The sequence below is a fragment of the Myotis brandtii genome, unplaced genomic scaffold (genome assembly GCF_000412655.1).
Source record: "Myotis brandtii unplaced genomic scaffold, ASM41265v1 scaffold317, whole genome shotgun sequence".
Classification (NCBI taxonomy): Eukaryota; Metazoa; Chordata; class Mammalia; order Chiroptera; family Vespertilionidae; genus Myotis; species Myotis brandtii.
The window spans coordinates 926635-943359 of record NW_005362155.1 but is presented as its reverse complement, the minus strand read 5'-3'; the positions used below and the strand labels follow the sequence as shown (position 1 = coordinate 943359).

Genomic DNA, 16725 nt, shown 5'->3' with positions numbered 1-16725 from the left:
CCCACCCTCCCCTACTTTCCCTCTGGGGATTGATAGTCTGATCGCTGTTTCTCTGTCTTTGGATCTGTCCCTGTTCATCAGTCTATGTTGTTCTCTATATTCCACAAGTGAGTGAGATCATGTGGTATTTATCTTTCTCTGACTGGAAGAGCCGGTATTTTGTGGAGAGCCATACTCAAGGGGCCAAAGAGCCGCATGTGGCTTGCGAGCCGCAGTTTGCCGACCACTGGCCTAGAGTAACAGACAGGACAGCGAAGCCAGGATTCACACCCAGGCTTCAAGCTCCGGGCTCTGACTAGCTGTGTCAGGCTGCCTGCCTGGGGCCACAGGTGGCTTTGGAGGCACCTGGGTGTGTAGCTCCTGACAAGCTTAACTGTGACTCAAGCACAGTTAAAGCTGCAGGTTTTCGGTTCAGTACACGGAGCCCTGGGTTGGGGAGTTGAGGTAGCAGTCCGGGGCTGGCAGCATGCGTCCCGGGGATGTGCCCTGGTGCATGGACAGGGCCAGCAAGTGAGGCTGGGCCTCAGGGCCCAGGCCTGGGGCTGTAGGTTAGGGTGTGCTCCAGCTCAGCCCAGTCCACTCCTGGGTGGGGTTGGCAACAGGTTGTCGTCTTCTCAGACCTCACCAGGAACCTGGGTATTGAGCACCTACTATGTGCCAGCCCTGGTCCAGGCCCTGGTGATCCAGTGAGCAATACACTGACCCTGCTCTCATGGCGTTTATGTGTCAGTGGGCAGGGATAGATAATAATCACGAAGGTGGGGTAGTGATGATACTACCAAGACAGCAACGGGGTAATGGCTGGGCATCTCTGAGGAGAAAAGACTTGAGCTGAGACCTGAATTATTTCAAGGACTAGCCCTTTGCAGAGGGGAAAGCCTGTGCAAAGGCCCTGAGGTAGGAAAGAGCTGCTCAGTTAGCTCATGAATCAGAAAGAGGGCTGGAGGATGGAGCACAGGGAGTGAGGGGAGGGTGGCTGAGATGAGGTCACAGAGGTGGACAGGGGCCAGAGCACACAGTGAGACCAGCAGAGGGACTCGGTGCCAGGCAGACCTCTGTGGCTTTGCAGATGGGGCTGCCGTGACCTGGTTTACATTGTAACAAGATCCCTCTGGCTGCTGCATGGCGCAGGAGCCAGGGTGGACGTGGGGTGACCAAGGAAGAGACCACTGCAGGGTGGAGAGAGTGGAGGCTCTGCGTGTCACCAGTGGCTGGACTCTGGACAGTAATGGGCTTGCTGAGGAGTCCATTGTCAGCATGACTAGTTGTGACATTTCATCTTGAACAACCCAGGGCAAGAACCTGGGTGGTGGGGAGCCTGCTGAGACCTGGCCGTGATGTGGGGCCCTGGCTTGTCACTTGGCTGGGGAGGGTTCTAAATCTGCGCCACCAGCAAAGGCGATTCAAGCAGCTGGAGCTGGGATCTGGGTCTGACCCTGCAAGCAGGCTGGGCCTCTCGTCTATGTGCTGCCTCTGCTGGGGCCAGCGGGAACGGCAGGAAAACCCGGCCTGCAGGCGGGGCAGGGTCCTTGCACCCACCACCACGGAGAGCCGGGATCTAGTGGGCAGAGTGAGGATCAAGCTGGTTCCTGGGGACTTCTTGGCAAGAGCCAGAGCCTAGAAAGAGGCCTGATGGGGCCTGAGGAAGGTAGGGTGGGAAGGGACTCACTGTCCAAGTGACATGTGAACAAGGGCATGTCAAGGTCACAGCAGCTGATAAGGTTAAAGAGCTGTTGTGTTTGTAAATAGATGTCAGGTAAATCTGGTGAATTTGGCATCTATCAGTTTTGATCAGACGAAGAGCTGGGGAGCTGGGAAGGAGAGCGAGAAGGGGCCACGGGGCAAGCTGCAGGCCAGGTCCCTCTCGGAGCTCCACAGTGGAGAGTGTGGGTGGCAGTCCCCGGTGATGTTGTTTGTGCTACACCTGGGCCGGCTCCACTGACCGCTGCTCAAGTTGACAAGACACCAGTCTGTACTGCTGGTGTTCACTCTGTGAAAAAGAAAAGTGGCTTTTCAGAAAGTTCCCCCCAAACAAGTTGTTAAAAAGAAATGGAACCGAGGTATGTGGGAGCCGCCTGGTAGTGGCCAGCCTTCCTGCTGGGCTTCCTGGGACTTCCGTCCTTCATGGCATGCCACCACCACCAAAGTTGGCCTGCCTGAGTAATAAAATGAAGAACCAGCATGCACAGAGCTCCGAACCAGCTCCCAGGCCGTGCTCTGTACCGGCAAATGCAGTCTTGCATTTAGTTAATCAAACAACCTGTGCAGTAGGAACCGCTGCTGTCAACACCTTGTACAGAGGGAACCCAGGCTCAGGGCAGCCAGAAAGTGGTGAAGCCAGTGTTCAGAACCGGGCTGCAGAGTCCCGGCCTTGACCTCTCCACTGGCCCTCCTGAGCCAGCTACACATCGAGTGCTCACTACGCACCACATCAGCCTAGTCCCCGCAGTCACACCTAAACACAGGCTTGAGGCATGTGTTGTGCTTTTTCTAATGCTCATTAATATGAATATGTAACTTAGTATTTTAAAAGTTAAGCCCTGCATCAACTAAAAGCATTTGGAATACTTTATCAGTTTCTTAGGGCTGCTGTAACGAAGGCCCGAAATGTGACTGGTCTTATTATCTCCAGTTCTGGAGGCTAGAAGTCCAAGAGCAAGGTATCATCAGGGCCATGTTCCGTCTGAGGCACCAGGAAGAAGCTGTTGACGGCCTCTGTCCTAGTGACCGGTGGCAGCATAACTTCAGCCTTCACTTGGCACTGTCCTATGTGCGCATCTGTCTCTGTGTCCACGTTTCCCCTGCTTATAGGGACACAGTTATATTGGATTAAAGCCCACCCCGATGACCGTATTGTAACTCGATCAGTTGCAAGTACCGTATTTCCAAATAAGGTCACAGGTACTAGGAGTTAGGATTTCAACATCTTTTGGTGGAGACATAACAACCCTTAACACATGTTCATATGCAGCATTTTGAGAAGTAGAACTTAATTAACTAATTTATAATCTGCCTTTCTCCAGATGGTATGTAGTGCAAGACTTTAACAAGTATGTGAGGAGATGATGGTGAAGAAAAAACATGAGAAAGAAAATTAGATGAGCACACGGATGCCTGAGGGGGTCCCGGTTTTGACTCTGACCTTCCTGGCCAGCCTGGCAAAGAAGCATGCGTTCACATAAAAATGCACGTCGCTCGGTCCATCTCATATAAACCAGATTGCCAGTTGCCCCTGGTACTTGGTTCTTAGAGCAGTTTGTCCATCTGTTCTCTTAAAGAGGACACTGTTTGAGGAAGTGGAGTCTTCATTTTGAAGGGGTTTGGGGCTCAGCCTTTATCTGATAAGTATACTTGGCTCCAACATAAGCCAAATTTGAAGAAAGGAAAATTGAAAACCACGGCATTGTCACACCCTCACACTGAAAAGGGATTACAGTGGTGCCGCGTGTAAAGTGAGGATTAGTTTCTAAAGGTCACAGAAAGTGCAGGTGGCCAAAACCCAGCTGCTGATCAAGTGCGGCACACAGGGCTCCGTATAGACACCACCGTACAGACACATCACCTCTCGGCAAGCCTAAGAGTCGTCTCTCCTCCAGGGTGGAAACAATCACAGCTTCCCGGCCGAGCCCCAGGTGAAGCAGTCAGCTTTGGTTAGGGTCTGGGTTGCAGGGAAAATGGGTGTTTTTAAACACTGGCATTATGCTGAGGGCACTGGGATGTTGACATCTCCAGAGGCATAAGGAACCTGAGACTTGCTGAGAGGAATCAAACCAGCTCACCCTTTTCCAGGCAAAGTCTGGACTGCCTACATGCTTTACCTTACATCAGTAGGGGTTATCTTTTTGGTGCATAAAAAAGTCATCCTTTTTACTTCTTCCTGGTGAGCTTAACCTTTTATCACCATGTGTTGTCTCTTTTTCACTCTAGTAATACTTTTTTGCCCTAAAGTCTACCAGCTTTCTTTTGGTTAGTGTTTACATTGTGTATCTTTCATTTTTTCACTTTCAAACTTTCTCTTCTAAGCAGCATTTAATGCTTTTTAAATTTTTATCCTCTAACAATCTATGCATTTTAATGGGCACATTTAGTCCATTTATATTTAATGTAATTGCTGATATATTTGAGTTTAAATCTACTATCTTATTGTTTGCTTTTTATTTGTTCTGCCTGTTTTATGTTTCTTTTTCTTCCCTTTCTTGCCCTCTTTTGAACTGATTACTTTATATTATTCCTATTTTTCCACTCTATTAGCTTGTTAGTTACACATTCTTTTATTATTCTTTTAGTCATTACCAGAGATTGCAACATGCATTCTTGACCTATTAGAGTCTACTTTAAATTAGCAAGTTTACCACTTCTCATTCAAGAGAAGGACCTTACAGCTCTGAAACTCCATTTACTCTCCTCTCAACTGAAATGCTATTATTGTCATGCATTTTAATTCTCTCTACATTGTAAACCTCACTAGATGATGCCATCATCATCATTTATGATTTTACACAGTCAGTCGTATTTTGGATTTGCACACAGTATTAACCGTTCTGTGCCCTTCATGCCTGGCTCTCTCCAGGCACCCTGACTCTCAGACATAGCCCTGACTTTGTCGCCTGGGCTTCTCAGCTTCCCAGCTTTGCGGCAGCTCTTTTCAGAATCAGCAGTACCTTAAGGGGAAACCTTCCATGTGCTGGGTCACCTCTCTGAGTTTCGTCTCCAGCCTGTGCTGTCCTTATAATTTGTTACAGCCCTGTTTGCTTTCCATGCCTTCAAACAGATTGTTATAATATTTGGTCCAACTTTTCTAGTTGTGCTAGAGTTGGTCTGGGTTAGCTCACCTGCCATTACCAGAAATGTAACCAATTGCCTGCACTCCTTAAAGAGGCATTTCTCTCATTGCCCCCTTTTCTTTGACCAAGGTGATAAATTTGAGTTGTGTCAATTAAATGTGCATACGATGCAATTCCACGAGAGCTTAATTCCTTTATCACTGTAATCGTCCCTGCTTCTAATGAAAAGGCCTCATGTGCTGCATTACTCTGGTCTCTGTCCATAAGCCTCCCAAGAAACTTCTAGAGCAGTGGTTCTCAACCTTCCTAATGCCACAACCCTTTAATACAGTTCCTCATGTTGTGGTGACCCCCAATTTCATTGTTACAAATTGAACATAATTAAAGCATAGTGATTAATCACAAAAACAATATGTAATTATATATGTGTTTTCCTATGGTCTTAGGCGACCCCAGTGAAAGGGTCGTTCGACCCCCAAAGGGGTCGCGACTGACAGGTTGAGAACCGCTGTTCTAGAGACTTGTTATGTTGTTGAGGGAGAAAGAACAGCAGTCTTTAATGTGGAAAGTTTTCTGTCCAAGTTGTCAGAGTGCTCTAGAGAAGTGATATATTTGAACCAGTTTTCCCAGACAAGATGCCAACCCTAGAAATAAAGTAACTCCCCTCAGTGCAAGGGAATTCGAAGACCCTGACAGGCCTGCAGTTAGCATTTCTCCCAGGAAAACCTGCAGCAGAAGGACCATTCCGCCAAGTCCAGAGTCTTATATTTGTCAGTGTTCATTATTAATAGCAAGTGACAGAAATCCCAACTGGCTGAAGCAACAAAGGAAAATATATTGCTCACAGACCTGGAAAGTCCAGGACTCTAGATCTGACCTCAGGCATGGTGGGATCCAGCTGCTCAGATGATTCTCACTAGGAAACTGTTTCTTTATCACTTACCTCTATTTTCCTCTAGCCTAGTGGGTCTCAAACTTAAATTGTGCATTAGAAGTTTTTTGCAAAGCAAATTAAAGCACAGATTGTTAATTCAGTGCCTACGTATTTTAATTCTTAACAAGTTTTCAGGTGGTACTGATGTTACAGGGATCACTTTGAGAACCACATCTTAGCATCCCCCAGGGAAAGAGACTGCTCCTTTCCCTAATAGTCCCAGCAGAGTCCAAGACCCAGCTTTCCCCCAAGCCATCTCCAGTCTCCGTGGTCAGGGGGAGGAAGTTCTCTCATTGGCCAGGCTGGGCCAGGAGTGGAGTCAGATCTATCCAAATCACAGAGACTGAGAAGAGAGAGAGAGAGAGTGTGTGTGTGTGTGTGTGTGGTGGGGGGGGGGGGGGGGGGGGGGGGGGGGGTTCCCCTGAAGGAAAACCTGGATGCTGTAAAGTCACTGTTGCTAGAAAGACAAAAGCAACTGCTGTTCATCTATATATATAAAAGCCTAAGTGACCATTCGACCGGTCGCTGTGATGCACACTGATCACCAGGGGGCAGATGCTCAACGCAGGAGCTGCCACCGGTGGTCAGTGTGCTCCCACAGTGGGAGTGCTGCTCAGCTGACCGATGGGCGCCAGACGCTGGGCTCATGGCTGGCCACCGCAAGCCTCTCCTGATCAGGATTGACTGGGCATGAGCCCACGGCAGGTGCAGTGGGGCTGGGATGAGCGGGAGTGGCGTGGCACCAGGCCCAGGCTCGGGCTTGTCCCCAGCCACCTGCCGCGGCCCGATCCCCACAGGCCACACCCAGGGACCCCACTGGTGCACGAATCTGTGCACCGGGCCTCTAGTTTCATATAAAAATTAACCACACATGACAAATTCTTCTGAGGCAGGATATGGAGCAGAGGACTGGAATATCCAGGAGGAAAGAGTAGAAGTCATTTGTCGGGCTCTAGTTGGTTTGGCTCAGTGGATAGAGCGTCAGCCTGTGGGCTGAAGGGTTCCGGGTTTGATTCCAGGTCAGGGCACATGCCTGGGTTGCAGGCTCGATCCCCAGTAGGGGGCGTGCATGAGGCAGCTAATCAATGATTCTCTCTCATCATTGATGTTTCTATCTCTCTCTCCCTCTCCCTCTCCCTTCCTCTCTGAAATCAATAATAAATTTAAAAAGTCATTTAGCTGGGTGGCAGCGGGAGCCCAGATTTCCTTCCTTGAAAATTGTGTGCATTCCTGGGCTGAAGAAGAGACAGCAGAAGGGTGTTAAGAATCACAGGCAGTACCTGCCCACGGAGAGGTCGCCAAAGAAGCTTTAAAGATGAGAACACAAGCCTTTGCAAGCTGTGTGTATCAGCTATTTATTGCTGCCTCATCGTCTATGCCAAATTGTAGTGGCTTAAACAATAACCCTGGCATTGGTCAGGGTCTGCAGGTAGGCTGACGGCTCTGCAGTGAGCTGGTGGGTGGCTGGGCTGGCTGGTCTCGGGTGGCCTCCCCCTCCGTCTGGCAGCCCAGCCGGCCCGGGACCTCAGCTGGGAGACTTGTCTCTGCTCCATGTAGTCTCATCATCCAGGATGTGGTGGTCTTGGGGCAGCACGAGAGGAACGCCCAGTGTGTATGTGCTTTTTAAAGGTCCTGCTTGGTCATATTTGCCAGCGGCCTGTTGGCCACAGGAAGGCATCAGGAAGGCACCCAGCTAGAGAACTTGACTGCATCTCCTGGCGGGAGAGGCTGCACCATCACCGTGCAGAGCGGCCTGCGTCCAGAGGCCAGGAACGGGTGGCCATTTGTCAGTCTCTGTCACCAGGAGAAGCATGTTTTCTGAGGAGGCGGAGCCATCTCGGAATGCACGGAGGCTCTGGAGTCCCAGCACTCAGTACACAGGACCCTGGTGGACCACTGTCCCAGGGTGTGAACTGCTTCCGCCCCCCAGTTGGATTTGAGACGAGAATGTGGGCATCTCAAGACAAAACAGGGCTCCTCCTGCCACTCCCATTCAGGCTTTTCTGCTCAGCTGTTTCCCTGGACCTTTTGCCACACAACGTTGCATATACTAGTAGCCCCCAGGCCGACAGGTGTGTGGCAACAGGGATTGGGGGTCCACTGTCTCAAGGGGCACTGCTACCCAGCTCCAGCCTATGACTGTCGCACGGGAATGCCAGTCAGGGTTGCTAGATCAAATGGTTTTTCAAGAGATGCCAGGAATCCCAATTTTTCTTTTTTTAAAAATTCTTGGCATCTATTTCCAATAAAAACACACATACATAGAAGTCACACAACACACATCTGCTAGCTGGTTTTGGCCTGTGGACTTCTGGCTTATGATCTCTATGCTAGACTCTTTCACGGGTTTCATATTTGCTGTCTCAGTGGATTCCCAGGTGATTTGGCCGAGACTCTGAATTTGAGCTTTTCGAGTCACAGCTGGTGGCCAGGAACAAGTCACCTGGCCGGTCAGCCGACCAACAGCCCCCAGCCCCCCTGTCTTGGTGACATGTGTTGTATTCATGGTAAATCTCCTGAATGACACGCTCTTTGTTTCTCTGCAAGAGAGACAAGGCCAAGTCCCGGTGAAGCGAAGGGAAAGTGACATGAACAGCAGGGGGATGGTTTTCAACCAGAAAATAGCGGTTTGGGATAAATTAAAATGGGCAATTTGGCTTTTGTGGTGGCACAAATTTATTGTGTGAATAAATGCACACTCTCTAGATCCAGGATGAGAATAAATCCCCACCCCCCGCCCGCGGTGTGCTCAAGCTGCTGCAGAAATGGCTCACCCGAGTGAGCAGGGACAGCTTCACAAAGAGTTGAAGTGTTGTCACCTCGTGTGTCGTGAGGATCACAGTAAGCACAAGGCGGTCAGCAGGAAAGTGGTTCAGGCAGACGCGGCCCGTGGACAGACGTCTGGAAGCCGCAGGTGGGGAGAGCTCCGGCAGCCGAGCTGCGGAGTTGACCTTCGCTTGGAGAAAGGGTGATTTAATTTGAAAAGCATCTTCTTAGCATAATATGACTCCAAGGGCACAGGCAGTGCCCGATGATCATTTGCCGGAGGAGCTCCCCTCCCAAACGAATGACGCCGGAGCAGAAGGGTTTGTGCGGACAGAGCTGGGTCCACTGGGAGAGACCGCCTTCTGCGGTGTCCTTTCCCAGAAGAGGCGGCGTGGGCTTGCAGGGCCAAGGACAGGTGGTGACCTCAGGCAGCTGTCCACCCAGCCCCAGGCCACTGGGGCACCTGGGGGCGGTACAAAGGCCAAGGTCACACGCAGATCTTTGTAAACTGATTTAAAGTGCGCCATGCCGGAATGGAGAAAGAGCTCACGAATTTCAGGTGCTGCCCGAGCTCTCCTGCCCCTCCCCTGCGCGCCCCCCCCGCCCCCCCCAATGTCAGTGCTGCACATTGGTTTAGCTGTATACAGGATCTCAGTCCCTTATTTATAGAATCATCCATAGCAGGATTTTCCAAAACTATGACTAAAATACGTATAATTTTGATGCATTCACACTGGACGGCTGTTGTCATTTGTTTATTTGACAGTCGAAGGGAAAATAGGTCAGTGCCCCTGACTCATAGGATGGCATGTTTTAAGAAATCTTGTGACCCACCAGGGTGCCGTGGCACACCCGTTGAAAATTGCTGCTCTGTAGGATCTGGAGGGTCAGGTGATGGAGGAAACAATATGCTTTAGTGATATGCACAGATACGGAGATTGACAAGGTTTGGGGTTGGAATCATTTTCCATCGTTCATTTGACAAAAACCATGATGCCAGGTGCCCGTAAGCAAGATGGGCGTGGCCTCCTGAAGCAGTGTCAGGCCTGTGGGCTTAAATGGCCGCAGAGAACTGAGCACAAGACCTCTCCACCTTCACTGCCCACCGCGCTGCCCTCGTCCCTCGCTCCAGCTCCCCTGCCACTCCACACTCTTCACTGAGCCCACCTCTGCCCACCTCAGGGCCGTGGCACCTTCTGTGCCCGTGGCCTGGAACAGCCTCTCTGGAGGGGTGTTCTCAGGTTTACTGCCTCGAGGTCTCTGCTCAGATGTCACCTTCCTGACTGAGTGTCTCCTTCCCCTCTGCATCCTTCCCTCCTGGCTTCTCTCGCCCTCACCTGCTTTGTCTCTTTCCCCAGCACTCACCACCTGCTGGCACGTCCTGTGTGCACCTGCCTGTGTCTGTCTCTGCCCCATGGTTGTGAGTGTGAAGACAGCGTGTGCCTGTTGCACCCGCCTCTGTAGCCCTGAGCCCAGAGCAGCGTGCCATCCCACAGCGTGGTCAGGTCTAGAGCCCGTGTCCTGCTGCCTTCACGCTGCTGGGAGGGGGTTCTGGTCAGCTCCCCTTGGGCGTCGTGTGTTTGCAGTGCAGGAGGTCAGCCCTGCTCCGCTGTAGCTCAAGGCCAAGTCCGTTAGTGTCCCTCACTCCTTCCTCCTGGCCTCCCAGCTCCTTCAGGCGCCGGGTCTCCTTCTGCCCCGAGTGAGGAAGACCTCAGCGTAGCCCTCGGCACCCTATTACCCGCCGTGTTTCAGTCACTGAGGATCCGCCTCCTGCAGCTTGTTAAACCGGGTGCCTTGTAGCTCTTACCATCCCTGCCCTGTTTCTTTACCTTCTCATCCCTCTAGTGCAGAGCAGGCCAAGGAGCTGATAAGAAGGGCAAGCAGGGAAAGTGAACGCAGCCTTGGCCGGCTGAGCAGAATCCCCGGGTCACCTTGCAAGCAGCTCATTACTTTTCTGTCCCCAGGAGCAGCACTGGGCAATGACAGAGTCCATCAAAGTCAGAAAATGGCCCATTGCTGCTTACCACGCAGGCCAGCCAGCCATGGGTACTCGAGGGTTCCTGTGGGTGCCCTTGACCCCCCGCCCTCTGCCCCCTGGGGAAGCAGCTTGGACTGTACTAGACCAGCCCCTGGGTTCTGTTGATCATGCTTCTTAAAACTGGAGTATGTTATGAACAAATAAAACTTAAGGGGGTTTCACAAAAATTTCATATTTGAGCTTTTCCTGAAAAAATAAAGTGGCAATACTAGGAGCACAGGCCAATATGGCAGAGCCGGGCGTTGGCTCCTTATTGAGGGGGGCCCAGCCCCACGTTCAGTCTTACTCGGCATGCCTGCCTCTGGCGCCTGGGCGTTTGCATCCACAGCCCCTCTCCTGGGTACCTGGGAGAAATTGGTAGTGCCCCATTTTGGTTTGGCTTTTACGTAAAAACCTATAGTCCCATCACCCAGCGCCCGGCTGTACTGGAAGTCCCCCGTGGAGCTGCCGTGCCCCCTCCCTCCCCTGCCAGGGCCACTCTTATGCTGCTACTTGAACTCTCATCAGACACAGTGTTCTAGCAGCGCATAGCCGAGGTCAGGTGCTCCAAGAGGAATCTCCAGTCATCAGCAGTGATGGTTTCCCGAGGTCTTGAGGCTGGAAGGATGCTGTTTTCCAACAAGCCTTACACCAGGTCATATATATATGACCCCCGCTGTGCCCACTCAGCAGCTCCACTTTGAGGCCAACACATCCCGAACCCAGCCTGTCCAAACCTGAGCCCCGCTCCTTCTAAACCTGCTCCCCAGCCCTCCCCAGCTCAACTGAACGCAAGTCCATTGTCCATTTCCTCAGGCCCAAAGCCAGTCACCCTTAGTCCTCTCTCCCCCAGCCGCACCGACGCTGTCAGGAAAGCCTGCTGGCTCTGTCTTCCCCTGTAGCCCTCCGCCTCTGCGCCCATGCCCCCCTGCACAGCTGCGCTGGCCGCTGACCGCCTCTCTGAGCTCACCCTCACCTCCCTCCAGTCTGTTCTCGACCTGCGTCAGCTCAGGTCGTCCCCTGCTCCAAATCCTCCCGTGGTTTCCCACTGCACTCAGGAATGGCCTTACCGTGTCCTCCAAGGCCCTGTGTGACCTGGCCTTCCCTCTGCGCCAGCCCGAGGTGCCTTGCTGCCCCATGGACACACCACAGGCCTCTCGCTCTGCCTGGTGCCTGGGCCATGCTTCCCTGGTGCTCCCTGACGCCCACCCTCCACCCCGCACCCCCATCTCCTTTACCTGCTCTGCTTGTCATGTTTTTCCATGTCATTTTCTGCTATCACCCTGTACTATTTATCTTTCTCTAGCTATTGTGTCTCTCCCCAAGGGTGGGGGGGTCTTGATTTGTCTGATCACTGCTATGTACCCAGTGCCAAGAACAGACCTGGCAGAGTGGCATTCAATAAACTCAGTAGGTAAAAGCCTCTCTCAAGATCCCAATAGAAATATGTTGAGTTTTGTTTTAAGAAATCATTGAAGGATCTTCTTTTTTAAAAAATTGATTTCTAGAGAGAGAGGAAGGGGGAAAGAGAGAGACATTGACATGAGAGGAAAACATTGATTGGCTGCCTACTGCATGCACACCCCCTACCTGGGATCGAACCCACAACCCAGAATCAACCAACAACCTTTCGGTGCACAGGACGACACTCAAACAACTGAGCCACACCGGCCAGGGCAAGCATTTCTATTTTTAAGTGGAGAGTTTTTTTTAAACATAGAAAGAATCCAAATATAAACAATTGAGAGGATGTTCTAGTGACCCACATGTGTCCATTACCAGCTATTTTCATTTCCTCTATTCCCCAGATGATTATGAGGCAAATTCAAGTCATCATATTATGCTGTAGATATTTTAGCATGCTTTTTTTTTTTACAGCTACATAGTACTCCACAATTAGGTGGATGTACCATAACTTATTTTATTCAACCAGTCTTATTGGACGCTTTTTGCATATCACTTTATACTTTATGAAACCAATTTTCCATTATTGGAACTTCCAAAATCAACTGTACCTTTGCAATACTATTTTTCTTAAATTGAAGAGTAATTTTTTTTGTAATTCTTGTTATTCCTGCAAAAACAAAATAAAGCACAAATATTTCAAAATATTCATCCTTTTGCCCTGGCCAAGTGGGTCATTGGTTGGAGCATCGTCCCATTCACCAAAAGGTTGTGGGTTCGATTCCTGGTCAGGGCACATACCTAGGTTGCAGTTTCAATCCCCAGTCAGGGAGCATAGGGGAGGCAACCAATCAGTGTTTCTCTCTCACATAGATGTTTCTCTCTCTTTCTCTCTCCCTCCCTCCCTCCCTCCCTCCCTTCCTTTCTCTCTAAAAAATCAATAAACATATCCTCTGGTGAGGATTAACAAATAAATAAATATTCATCCTTTTCCATGATATTATGTATTATTCCTTATAGATACTTTGTTAGAGGGTTAATTTTTAATAACTTTTTATTTTGATATAATGTCACACTTAAAGGAAGTTGCAAGGATAGTACAAATGACCTCCCATAAACCCCTCCTCCAGGCTCACCAGTTGTTAACATTTGGTCCCAATTGCTTTATAATTGCTGTGTATGTATGTGTGTGTTTTTGTTTTAATCATTTGAGATTTTAAAAAAATACATCATTCCCTTTTACCCCCGAACACTGCAGTATGCAGAGTTGCCTTTCTGTATCTGGGGGTATTGGTTCCAGGACTCCTGTGGACACCAAAATCCGATGCTCAAATCCCTTATATAAAATGGGGTAATATTTGCATATAACCTATGCACATCCTCCTGTAGACATTAAATGATGTCTAGATTATTTATGATACCTAACACATTGTAAGTGCTATGTAAATAGTTATTATTCTTATTGTTCAGGGAATAACAACAAGGAAAAATGCCTGAGCATGTTCAGTACAGAAGCAACTATCACAGGCCTAACTAAACGGTACACATTTGAATCTGTGAATGTGGAACCCGCAGATACGGAGGGTGGCTGTTTCTCCTGAGAACAAGGGCATTCATTTTATGTTACCACGGTACACTTAAATTATGAAATTTAGGCTAATTTAGCATTAAGATCATACTGTTACCTAAGCCACAGACTAGGTTTGGGTTCCTCCCCTTGCTACAACGATGCTCTCACAGCTAGTTCCCCAGTCCGGCCCCAGGCTGGCCACTGCCTTCAGTGGCATGCCTGCCGGTCTCCTTTAATGTGGCAGCTCTCCAGGCTGTCTGTGTCTTTCATGACCTTGACATTTGTTTCATAGATTGTTCTCAACTTGAGTCTGATAGTTTTTAAGCTGCACTCTGAGAATGAATCTAAAGGGAGACCCCCTGTTTTTGCCCCCAGGACCTGGAAGCCGACGGGAGAGACTCCCATCAGCAGCCCGAAAACCTGTGCTCCAGGCTGAGGACCGGCAGGAAGACGCATCAGCTGTGCTCCGAGCCATCCAGGTGGAGAATGAAGCCCTGCAGAGGGCGATCCTGAGCAGAAGGGCCGAGCCCCCCACCAGCCAGCTGCAGGTGCCAGTGTGTTCCCTGGCAGGGGGAGGGGACCTAGGAGGACTCTGCTACTCGGGGGGTGGGGGGGGCACGTGTCCGAGCAGCGCTGGCACAGAGCACGCCCCCCACCAGCCAGCTGCAGGTGCCAGTGTGTTCCCTAGGAGGACTCTGCTACTCGGGGGGTGGGGGGAGCACGTGTCCGAGCAGCGCTGGCACAGAGCACATGGTGAGGAGAGTGATGTGTGGGCATCTCTGACCTCACCTGACCTGCACATTCATTGCTTACTGCATCGTCCCTCACCGCCTGCCAGAGGTCCCATTTCCTCCACCTTCCCATTTTCCGTTTCCTGCGGAAAGCCCAAGGTGGATGCCAATATGCCTCTCATCCTTGCCGATTTCCCTGCAAACCTGACACCTCAGACTAGGGTTGCAGACTGTAGTTAAGAGAAAGGATGGAGTAAACGGCAAGCTCTGGCTTCTCTGGAAAGACATCACTCCCAGAGCATGAGCCCGACAGGCCTCTGGGCCTCCCCACCCCTGCAGTCCTGCCCCAGCCTGCTTCACCTGCTCAGAAAGCCTCCTTGGCCCTGCAGTGTTGGAGTTTGTGTCTGCTGCCCTGGGCTTTGAGCAATAAGCAGGAGAAACGGTGGGGTGAGCAGGGCCCCTTGGGAGCCGGAGGCCCTGACGTGCTTCGGTGTACACATCCTTTCTCAGAAGCGTGCTCTCTGACTCAGCTGCTGAAACCTTTGACCTTAGCTTGTTCCACGGATGCTCACAGAAACCTTGAAACAGGCAGCACTGTTTCATTACCCTATCTACAGAGGTGCCGATGGCACCCAGGGAAGCAAGGTGGCTTACCCAGGCCGTGTCTTTGGAAGGGGCCCAGGTCTGCCTGCCTGCAAGCCTGGAGCCCGTCCACACCATCCATTGCTTTGCAGTCTCCACCATGGCCTGTTCTTTGGGACATTCATCGAGCGACACCTGTTGTCTGTTTTCCTGGAGCTCAGTCCTTTCCTGGTGTCTGTGTAGGAGATCACAAGACGGCCCCTGCCCCTCTTCACCCTCATCTGTCAGTGAAGCGCAGACAGTGGATGGCTTTGTTCTGACCTCAGGTCATGTGATTACATCATTCCAGGGCGTGGAGGAACCCCCAGCAAAACCGTGGACTGGTCTGCTGAAGGCACAGGAGGAGAGCCCGGAGGTCAGTGGAGGCCCGAGAGGAACAGCAAAGCCCATGCCCACAGCACCTGATGCTCCAGAGAGCTTTCCTCATCACCCAGCAGGTCCTCCTGGGCACGGAGCTGTCCTGCCCATTCCACAGATGGGAAGGCCTGGCTGCAGGAGCTTAGCCAGGCCTGCTGACTCCAGTTTCTTATTACATTTCTTTTTTTGATTTTTTACAGAGAAGAAGGGAGAGGGATAGAGAGTTAGAAACATCGATGAGAGAGAAACATCGACCAGCTGCCTCCTGCACACTCCCCACTGGGGATGTGCCCGCAACCAAGGTACATGCCCTTGCCTGGAATCGAACCTGTGGCCCTTCAGTCCGCAGGCTGACGCTCTATCCACTGAGCCAAACCAGCCAGGGCTCTTATTACATTTCTATTTCCTGACAAGACAACACCAAAAACAGATCTTGGCGTTCTGAGTAAATAAATTATAGCCCTATCTACCCAGGTCAATTAGACCTATCTCGGCAAATACAGGCGGGAATTAATAAAATGCCCGGGAATGTCTTTTAGGTTGTGCTCCAGTCTGTGCTGTGTGCTCAGCATACAGATCAGATTAGCCCCTGGCCTTGCGAAGCTTTCAGGCTACAAGCAAATGAAGCCATAAATAAACAGGTGACTTCAGGGAGATGACAAAAGCTGACTGGGTACGGGATGGTGGCTCCCTCCGGCAGGTGGTCCGAGGAGGCCCCTTGGAGGATGTCCCATGTGAGCTGAGCCCTGTGTGTGAGGAAGGAGCCAGCCAGCAACAGGAAACAGCATCTCAAGTAGGAGGAACAGGGAGCAGCTTTGAAGTGAGAATGAGTTGGCAGATCAGGAAGAAGCCTGGTTTGGGGGGAGGTGGGGGGTAGGAGAGGAGACAGCATCCAATTGGGATAGAATGGTGTGCAGGCAGCACCGAGAGCACTGTGGAGGTTTCTCTTTGTATCCCTCTCACTTGTTCTGCTGTTTCCTGGTCATCTTAAACTGTCCCTGGCTGATGTCTGGACAGGTCTGCAACACTGCCCACCCACCCTGTGCTCCAAGGTTTCCGGATGACGTGACCCCTGACCCACAGGGCCTCCAGTGACTGGAAGCATTTGCAGATAGAGAGCAGAGCACATCTCCACTTTAGATGATATATGACAAAGGGGGGAAAGGCGAAAGGGCCTAATGATGTTACTGGAATTCTCCATGGAGTCCCATTACGTTGTCGCAGATAGAACAGGGGTTGAGATGGGGAAAGGTGTTGACGAAATTTATTTTTAACTTACTGATTTTAGAGAGAGAAACATCAATTTGTTGTTGCATGTATGTATGCATTCATTGGTTGATTCTTGTATGTGCCCTGGCTGGGAATCACACCCACAACCTTGGCGTGTGGAGCAGTGCTCTAACCAACTGAGCTACCCGGCCAGGATCTAATTTATTGTTAAGGTTCTTTGGAACTTAGGGTGGAAAGAGAGGGCCAAAGAGGAAAGGTACGCACCTTGAGGGAAGAAGAGGGGGAAAGGC

General features: G+C 50.8%; 1 protein-coding gene across 1 annotated transcript in view; it reads left to right on the top strand.

Annotated features, from left to right (window-relative positions):
* The window catches only part of KIAA0556 (KIAA0556 ortholog), a 213244-nt gene that overhangs the window by 130215 nt on the left and 66304 nt on the right, over nucleotides 1–16725 (top strand). Inside the window, exons 10-11 of the mRNA XM_014542952.1 lie at nucleotides 13851–14023; nucleotides 15138–15203. Coding sequence (XP_014398438.1) covers nucleotides 13851–14023; nucleotides 15138–15203 — 239 coding nt within the window. The remainder of the gene's footprint in view (nucleotides 1–13850; nucleotides 14024–15137; nucleotides 15204–16725) is intronic.